The sequence below is a fragment of the Rutidosis leptorrhynchoides genome, chromosome 1 (assembly GCF_046630445.1).
Source record: "Rutidosis leptorrhynchoides isolate AG116_Rl617_1_P2 chromosome 1, CSIRO_AGI_Rlap_v1, whole genome shotgun sequence".
Classification (NCBI taxonomy): Eukaryota; Viridiplantae; Streptophyta; class Magnoliopsida; order Asterales; family Asteraceae; genus Rutidosis; species Rutidosis leptorrhynchoides.
The window spans coordinates 167544373-167554308 of NC_092333.1; the positions used below are offsets into that span (position 1 = coordinate 167544373).

Sequence of the window (9936 nt, forward strand, 5' to 3'; positions counted from 1 at the left end):
ATTTCATAATAGCTTATTTCATTATTTTTATTTCCAATTCAATCCTCATACTCTCATACCCCATTTAATTTTTCTGTTTATACCCTCTCACTTTTTACTTTTTAATTCTTTTACCAACGTTTTATACAATATTTTTTTATTACCTTTTTTATTCTTCCTTTAATTTTTTTTTAAAATTTTCTCGCATTTTTTTACAATCTTTTTTTAAATAGCTTGTAACCCACATATTTTTATAAAATATTTATAAAAGTGTTCGTCTAACATTTATTTTCCAGGAAGATATTTTAAATTGAATTGTACTTTAAAGGCTAATGTGAGATTATAAATAACGTTAATGAACTACTAAATAGATATCAATATATAACACATTACCATAAAAATCAAAAACAATTGATTGGTTAACTGCGCTTCAGCGGACACGGCTAACCACAAAAGTTCTTACACATAAATATAAATATAGATAGAGTATATATAAATAAATATAGATATAAATTATTATTTATTAATTTAATTATTATTTATAAAAATAAAAAAACAGAACAATATCTACTCAAAAGAGTTGGCCAAAAGAACGGGCTCAACCCACACTTGGCCCATTACCAACACATTCAGACGTAGCCCAATAAATAACAAACAAAAGCATTGATGAAGTTATAAAAGGGTTAGGGTTTTCAGCTGCCTGTAGAACCCTAAAACACTTCCATTTCAAAATCAAGATACACAGCGGCTGTAAACATCAGATTACAGGTATTTCATTATTCTCCATATCATCAAGTTAATCTTCGTTCATCGTTTATTGCTCATCTTATATTCCAAATGTTTAACACTATTCATTTTATATTATTACTAAAATAGATGCAAGAATAACTTTAACGATTTGATGAATCTATGTTTAATTTAACTGTAATTGATTTTGAAATACGAGTTAATTGAATTTTTCCTGTTAAATTTGTTAGAATGAAGGTTGTTGCCGCGTATTTGTTGGCTCTTTTGGGAGGTAACACAAGCCCTTCCGCTGAAGATTTGAAGACAATCCTCGGTTCAGGTATTAGTTTTATCACCTAAATTTTTCATCTGTATATTCATATGCACGTATATATAATTTGATGTATTAACTGCATAATATTATGATAGTGATAGACTCGTGAATTCGTGATACTAAATTGAGATTTGAGATGCATATATCTAATAAAGGTCATCTTGATGTTTAGCCTTAATTTGTGTTCAGTTTTTTATGGTATACATATGTACTACAATTAGCCTAAACATTTTAATTTTTGCATACTAATTATAATTGATTGTGTAGTTATCACTGTAATTGTAATTGATAATTCTATATAATGAGATGTATTTTTTGGTTTGTGTTTTGTGTGTGTCATTTGTTGTGATGTACTGGGATAAGCTGATAATGTAATTGAATTATCCTATTATAAAAGAATTTGAAATTTGTGATTTTAAATGGAATGAGAAATGGTTAAATAAGTAAGAAACTGATTTTGTGCAGTTGGAGCTGATGCCGATGATGAAAGAATCAGCCTGCTGTTGTCTGAGGTCAAGGGTAAGGATATCACCGAGTTGATTGCATCTGGACGGGAAAAGTTAGCTTCGGTTCCATCAGGTGGTGGCGGTGTTGCGGTTGCTGCTGCAGCTGGCGGTGGTGGTGGTGCTGCACCTGCAGCAGCAGCTGCTGAGTCGAAAAAAGACGAGAAGGTTGAAGAGAAAGAGGAGTCCGATGATGTAAGCTCTTGTTAACGTTACTTCTTTGAAGTCCATTGTGGATTCATGATCGTTTATCATTATGAACTTGTTTAATTAATTGCAAGTTTTGACATGTTTTTTTGTTTTCGTTTGTTTTTGCAGGATATGGGATTCAGTTTATTCGACTAGAAAGGATCTCTTCTCCTTTTTGAAGAATACTTACTGTTCTGTTTTTTGATATGGGATTTTGGTATTGTTTTTTAGTTTTATTCGAAAACAGATTTTGCAACAGTGTAGAAGTCTTGATTTGATGTATGGTTTAGTTGAGAATCTATGATTTTGAATCAATGTGGCTTTTTATTTCCTACATCTACTTACCTTTTTCTTACAATTTATGTAGTTTCTAATTAGAGGAGTATATTCATGCGATGTCATAGTTTTTATGTTAGAACTTACAGTTGCTTAGAATGGTTCTTGTGATACTCGTAAAAAATAGGACTATCCTGAAACAGGCTACCCTTCTTTAACTAAATATATTGTTTAACCTTTTACGATTCATTAAAAATCTGACTTTTGGCATTCTTTGGGAGATGGATATAGATTGAAAATTGTTGCGTTTTACTCCTTAATTAAAATGTCATTATAAGTAGGTTTAAGTGATATAATTACTCTCAATAGTCCTTCGAGCTCATTGTCGAAACCTTCTATTTTAATTTGTCTAAAACAATTGTACACTTTGAAGTTTGAATAGTTAATTAGGTAAACAATGAAGTTTTTCTTAAGTACGTTTTCGAAATAAAAAAGAAAAAATGTTCTCTTAGATCACTTTCTATCCCTAACCTCTCATAAATAACTGAACTTATCCACATGAAAAAAGTTTTAGAACACAAAATACTACGAACAAAACAAATGGAATACTGGAGTCTTGGACTATTAATGAGACAGACTAAATATTAGTAGGTCCCATTTTATATCCACCAACTAGTGCCACATAGGTAAGGCAATTGATCGGATATGGATCGGGTGATGCCGTATCCATATCCATATTCATTTAGTTTTTGTTCATCCATATTCATATCCATATCCATTTAGTTTCAGTTCATCCATCCATATCCATATCCAATGGATTAAGCGGGTTAATGAATATCCAATGGATATTAATAAAATGTTATAATATTTTCTAATATGCGATTAAAATAAAAATGTAGTATATCAAAAATAAATATAAATGACATGATTAAAATACATACATAAGAATATGTAATCTTTGTTGAAGATATAACAAAATTTGTTAAATTTACTATAAAACATAAATTATGAAAAATTAAATATGAAATTGTAAGTTTATTTAGTTAGATATACGTGTTTTATTGTAATATATAATAGTTATTTCATTATAGGGTTGAAAGCAAAATGTAAATCTAATGGTAAATAAACTTGTAATAGTAAATATGTAAGCATATATCTAAATTTATGTATTTGTATATGTATTTCGGGTGGTAATGGATATATCCATGGATGAAACTTTCATATCCATTTAGGTTCATCCATATCCGTATCCATATACATTTAGGGTCATCCATATCCATAACGAAGCGGGTGGATCGGGTGGCCATTACCATCCCTAGTGCCACACCCTTCACTAATGCAGTCTTTGACGGATTCATCCCTATCCATGTTAAATGTTTGGCGCAACTTAAATCCCCTTCACTCACGAAGCTAGTGAGTTGCCTTAAAGTCAGGGTAAAAGGAACCTTCCACCATCAAAATTTGAAATAACTTCATAATTTGTTTCATTCTTGAAATATGAGTTGCTTGTATGATAGACACTTAATTTGGAAGGAGAATGAGTTCTGACTGTGCCAGTTGATGGACCAATAGCTAGACGATAGAAAACGACTATTTATAATTAGTCAAATTGGGCGATAGCATGTTTCATAATCACTCAAGTAGTCACTAAGAATTGAGATTTTTAAACAGCTTGAATGTTTTTCAACTAACGACTCTGTACACATATTAACTGAGATGTGAAAGTAACAACTTTATTAAATTGGAACTGACCCAAATACATCTCAAGTAAAGAAGATTGTCATTCTGAATAGCATTATGTTCCTACAACAGGTAGTAAACCAAAACCAACATCCATCAACTACATAAATCAAAGTTCTCTTTTTCTTGAAAATCATCTTTAATACAAGCCTATTAATCAAGAGATATCTTTCATGTTCGTACGTTACAAATTATTGCCAAAAGTTTGGACCTTTCTCTGCTTAACTCAGACATGACCGTTTGCACATCCGATTATCATCTAATCAACCAAATGCTACAGTGGCATGAACCAAGCAGGCATGTAGTAGGTACATGTACCAGGTTTTGGATCTTGCATTAGATAAAAATACCATCGGCAACAACCTATAGCCATGACTCACAACTTTGGAACCGTCACATTCAAGATTTTTACATCTTGATACGGTTTATCTCCCTTGTCTGTCTTCACTTTCTCAATCGCCTGAAAACAAAATTGTTTCAAAATTAATTATTAGAATTCACTTTATGTGTCGCAAAACAGATGGATTGAATAACAGGTCAAAACAGATTTGAGCCAGATGGTACTACACAATTTCTGCAAAATTTCTCTATTCAATAAACTGTATCAGAAATGACTCCATAACTCAAATAATTTAAATAACGATTTTAGGCTGACATGGATCATCTATTAAGCTAGTTTTATTTTTTTGTAACTTTTATTCGTATAATATTTGGCAGATAAGTATGATCAAGGAAAGCTAAATCATACCTGAACAACATCCATGCCCTTTACAACTCTACCAAAAACTGTATGCTTACTGTCTAGCCACGGTGTAGCAACAGTCGTGATAAAGAACTGGGACCCATTTGTGTTCGGGCCCGCATTTGCCATTGACACTGTAAAAGGCCTGTCGTGTCTCAAACTGCAAAAACCACCAGAGAGTTGTTAAATTCCATTCACTTACAAACTCAATAGCAACTTAGTTACACAACTACACACATCATTAATGTTCTTAATTACTTGGAAAATTAATTACAATAACAAAGTGTTTCAGTGTTACCTTTTATGAAATTCATCTTCAAACTCTCGTCCCCAAATAGATTGTCCACCTGTCCCATCTCCCAATGGGTCTCCAGTTTGTATCATAAAACCCTTAATAACACGATGAAATATCAGATTATCGTAGTATCCGTTTTTACAATGGGTTGTAAAATTCTCCACAGTTTTTGGACACTCTTCTGGATATAACTTCATATGTATATCACCAAGCGTTGTGTGCATAATCTGGAACAATAAATATCAACAAGATAAACATTAACACTTAAAAAAGGGTTTAGTGTCCAAATATGTATCAAATCAAACTTTGTTCGAGATTTATTGCATATACAAACCTTTATTAAAAATATTTTATAGGATGTCACACTTTGAATAATAGCTAACACAATCACTTTCGTTCAAAACATATGGACCCGATGACTTCTACATCATGTAAACTTTATATCATGGCGACATGAAACCAATATAAGTCGTCACACCATCAAAAATGGTGACATGTCACCAGTTTATATGTTATAAAAGGTTAAAATATGTACAATAGCAACAACTGAAAATTTATAGAAAATAGAATTTTGGATAAAGTTGAGGAGTTCTATCCATTTTCAACAAACTTAACCCAAAAAAAAGACATAACCAAAGTATTTGAAACAAAGTTACACACACACACACTAAGTATAAGTACTTACCACATTCTCCGGAAGAGATGTTGTAACAGACTTTCCTATATCTGAAACAGCCATAAGTTCATCGGCAGCTGGTTTTTCATTAAAAACATCTCGGCCCTTGGTTGCATCTTCCGGTTCCTCTGGTTCTCTCCGACTACATGAATATCAGTATTGTAAAAAAAAAAAAAAAATTACACACAAGATCATAGAAAAAAGTAAAATATCATTGTACCTAAACAGATAGATTCTGTGTTTCTTAAAAGCACAACATAAAAGTGTAGGATCTATGAGAGGTTCTTTGCTTTCGTTGGCATTTGCAGCAGCTGCAGGAATTTTACGCACTTTTTTACTGCTTTGATCACCTTGGTACAACGCAATTCTTAAAAACCGTTCATTATTTTCCACCTTTCCTAGAATTCGAGCAACTGTATTCGTGTGCAGATTTACAATCTACCACAAACAAACAAACAAAAGACTTTAATACAACGCCCTAATATAAGATATAAGATACAGGTAAAAAGTTATCGTTCAGCTCTTACTTTAATACCAAGAAGGGTTGGATAAATAATAAAGTTGGAGCTCTCATCAAAAACTGCATTTGGTTGTGGTAAATTTTCTGTTTTTTCAATTTCTTTTTCAACTGCCATTCTTCGACCAAAATCAATAGCTTCCAGGCGGTACAAGGGAGCATCACTTCTTTGAAGATCTTGAGCGTTCTAAACAAACAAGAGTTAGGTTATAGCAAAAGATGGTTGATAAAATAAGCCAATGCCAGGAACCTTGAGGTGGCAAGATGGGTGGGTCTGGGTGTGTTGGGTCACGGGTCTTTTATTACAGATCAGTTGGTCCAAATATATCTTTGTCTATATTTTATATAACTGTAATTATATAAGTTATGCATTAAGTATGATTACCTAAAATTTTATCAGACCCGTTTAGAGCTTATAAGAAAACTTTTAAATAATTAACAGACCTTAAAAAGGGAAAATACCATCTCTACATGAAATGGGTTAAAATTGCCACCTCTACATGAAATTAACATGATTTTTTTTACCTCAAGTGATTCATCATAGACACGTCTTAACTTTCCGGTTCTGTACCAAAATATACGTATTCTACGATCGGGTGATGTGACTGCAAATTGCTTCCCATCCATGCTTACCTACAAGCAAATACATGAGTAATTATAGTTTTTTGCTAAAGGCAGATACTCCACATAATGTGAGAACGTAGATTATATCTAAATACAATAAATTTGATCATGTGTGCAATCAACTGTCACCATATGCAAAATCAAATGGCAGATACATCATCATTACAAATACATTATCACAAATCCATACATTACCTCGATAGCAGAAACAGCGGTTTTACATTTGACAATTGCAAATAGATCAGTATCACTTTTGAATTTGAAATTAACCCTGTAAAATCGAAAAATAAAAGAACGTCAACATAAGTAGCCAAGAAACAAAAGAATAAGTCAAACAAATCTTGACTTAATCTAAGCCCTTATGCATTTTAGACTTGGGTATAGTGCCAATGAGTGTGCCAGACTGTCAGGTAACGAATCACAATGGGTTTTACTTATCCATAATAATGTCTGCCCGACTTTTCTATAGTTGAATAAAACGTCAATATACTTACCAAAATTACATCATAATTCATCACAAACTTAATTTAAGAGTAAAACAATTTAGGTAAAACACACTTTGAATGGCTTTTAAGTCTCAGACTGTACAACCAACTACTTGTTCAATTTTGACTTGTTATATTTTCACACATAATTAAGCCGTTAAAGACATATCCCAAATTCATCCATTTATAAATAGGGTTGAAATTGTCACATTTAGCTTGCAAATATTTTGAAAGATGGATACACTAGTAGAACTTTAGGACGTACTCATCTTCAGGAAATTGAAGCGTAGATGGGTCCCAGTACTCAATCATTCCCATTGTATCTGCCGATACCACAGTATCAAAAGCATGGTTGTAACTCATTACTTTTACAGGCTTTTTATGTATCTGAAAAATCATAAAAATCAAATTAATGTCAGTTCGGCTCTAAATAATAATTAGATAAGAAAATAAATTTTTTTTTTTAAAAGAAAATAGCACTAAATTTCAAAAATCATCTTACAAAATACCTTTTCTATGCGATATATGCTTTTTAGACAATTATTTTTGCTGAGGTTCACCTTATTTAACAGAATTAATCAAGCAGCAATAAATGCAGGTTAAAGCCAACCTACCTCTTTAGAAACGATGGGCTCATTTGATCCAGCTCGTGCATCATATACATGGACAAATGATGAGTTCCTATCACTAATAGCAAGCTTAGCTTTAACCCGTCCTTGTTTGTAGACCCATTGAACTGCACCGGGTATATACGGAACTTGCAACATAGCCATCATGTCATAATTTTGCACATCATATATTTTAATATATGGGTCACTGGAAATCGTACAACAAAGCAGCCCGTCTACGCTAACCTATAGTATTCAAGTTCACAAGACATAAATAGATTAGCATAATGCTCTAGTATGCATATATTAGTATTATAGTATTAAGATAAGATAAAATATATTGCATAATAAACATAAGTAAAACTCACCGCCAAGCCTTCAATAGGCCCAGTATGGGATTTGAAATGCTTAGCAAACTCAATGCCAACACCCTTTTTTTTCCAAAATTTTAGGTGCCCTTGAAATAAGAAAAATAAAGACGTTAACTATCCAACCCGAATATCAATTACCAATCTAGTAAATTCTCACTCATTCAGCACTGATACTATGTTTCATATCAGTTCTAAACTTCTAATGCAGCGTAAGATTTTTAAAAATGTATGTGTATGTAGTATGGAAAGAGGGGTTTCTAAAAAGAACACAAATATACATAAGAATCGTAAGAATTATTCTGGACCAATCATATCAAATGAGCAATTAGAACTCAGATGCATATCTAACGTATCTATTCTAGATGAATTGCATCTAAACTACACATGTGAATGTGATTGATCCACAATACTTGTTAAGTTCTTATTTAATCCTACCTCTGTATATGCATATGCAGGGAGAGTTCTAATAAGAACTCAAGTATATATATAAAACCCGCAAAAAAAACTGGACCAATCAATTCAAATGAGAAGCTAGAATATGAATATATTCGCAGTTATTACTGACGCTTAATACTCATTTGATCCTACATTCATATAACTCTACCCTGTGCATGTATATAGAAAGGCGATAATTTATTCTAATATTAAAAATTAATACATAGTTCTATACTGTAATAATCTATATTATGTATATGTATATGTGTATAATCAGATACTGTATATATTACCATCTTGACTTCCAGTAATGAAAAAATCAGCAGCCGAAACAGCAACATGAGTTACCACATCTCTATGCATATAACTTTTTTCATACCTACATATTAATCACAATTTACATCAATCTCAATTTTAATTCATTGTATATATAAACCCAAACACATGCTAATTACGGAGTAATTTAGACTACTGAGATAACCTAATTTCACTCAAATTAATAAATCATACCAACTCAACACACAAAATCACCGTAACCTATATAAATAGAGTATCATAAAGTAGTTAAATTAAAAAACATAAACCCTAAACCCTAACCATACATGTTAGCAGATGGTAGTGAATCAAGATAAGCTTGTTCGAATTGAAGAGGACGTTTCTGGCGTCGGACCGGGGCGGGACCCGGCCCGACCATTGGTTCTTCTTCCTCCGCAATCGAGCTTCCATTGTTGTTATTTTGAGCATCTTCCATTGTTGTTACTGTTCGCGTATTGTTTGAATTGAGTGAGATCTTTGACTGATATTTATGTCTAGTTGAATTCGATGCTAAAATGGGCAGCCGTCGAATATGAAGCCCATCAAAAAGCCCATATGTTATCAAAAAGCCCATATGTTATGTAAATATGTTTTTTTTTTTAAACTAAAATAACGAATACTATTAAAATTAGGAACCCTTAAAAATAAATGAAGGAACCTATGAACCCGAAACATCAAAATCCAAACAACGACCGCTCGTTAAAAGTAAGTTTGCTAGAATCACCAACGACATCTAACCCTAACTAACTCTAATCGAGCAGCATGGAATTAACAACTACACCAAGACAAAAAACAACTCTAACGGAGATATCAAACTGCAGAGTATTCAAAAACAAGAAAAGTAAACCCCACGACATCAACCCAAAAAACATAAACTTAAACCAATCAAAATAACCATCAACCACGGTAACCAAATTAACCGCCCTTGGCACCGCCTTTTTTATGTCTTCATCTGGAGGCGATGTCATTTCATCAATCTTATCAATACGAACGCCTTTGCCGTTCCGATTTGGAAAGGAATAGGTTAAAACGTTTGAGGACTTGTCGCTTATAAGAACGCCCGAAGGTTGGGGAATGACACCCTCGTCTACTAAATCTTGGAAAAAACCATTATGGTTAGG

The 9936-nt window shown here is 32.5% G+C and overlaps 2 protein-coding genes across 2 annotated transcripts; one reads left to right on the plus strand and one right to left on the minus strand.

The window, feature by feature from the left end:
• The first annotated feature begins 609 nt into the window (after nt 1–609).
• LOC139866872 (large ribosomal subunit protein P2y-like) lies at nt 610–2067 on the plus strand. The gene is made up of 4 exons (XM_071855172.1): nt 610–747; nt 957–1045; nt 1505–1737; nt 1861–2067. Exons 2-4 carry the CDS (start codon nt 958–960, stop codon nt 1885–1887), a joined length of 348 nt encoding a protein of 115 aa, XP_071711273.1. The 5' UTR covers nt 610–747; nt 957; the 3' UTR covers nt 1888–2067.
• A 1695-nt stretch (nt 2068–3762) lies between these two features.
• Nucleotides 3763–9257, minus strand: LOC139866883 (peptidyl-prolyl cis-trans isomerase CYP71). Its single transcript, XM_071855178.1, has 13 exons — nt 9103–9257; nt 8794–8879; nt 8063–8151; nt 7701–7940; nt 7352–7473; nt 6797–6872; nt 6503–6610; nt 5988–6164; nt 5681–5898; nt 5470–5602; nt 4788–5011; nt 4496–4649; nt 3763–4207 (listed from the first exon to the last, which is right to left on the minus strand). Exons 1-13 carry the CDS (start codon nt 9249–9251, stop codon nt 4124–4126), a joined length of 1860 nt encoding a protein of 619 aa, XP_071711279.1. The 5' UTR covers nt 9252–9257; the 3' UTR covers nt 3763–4123.
• Between the last annotated feature and the right edge of the window lie 679 nt (nt 9258–9936).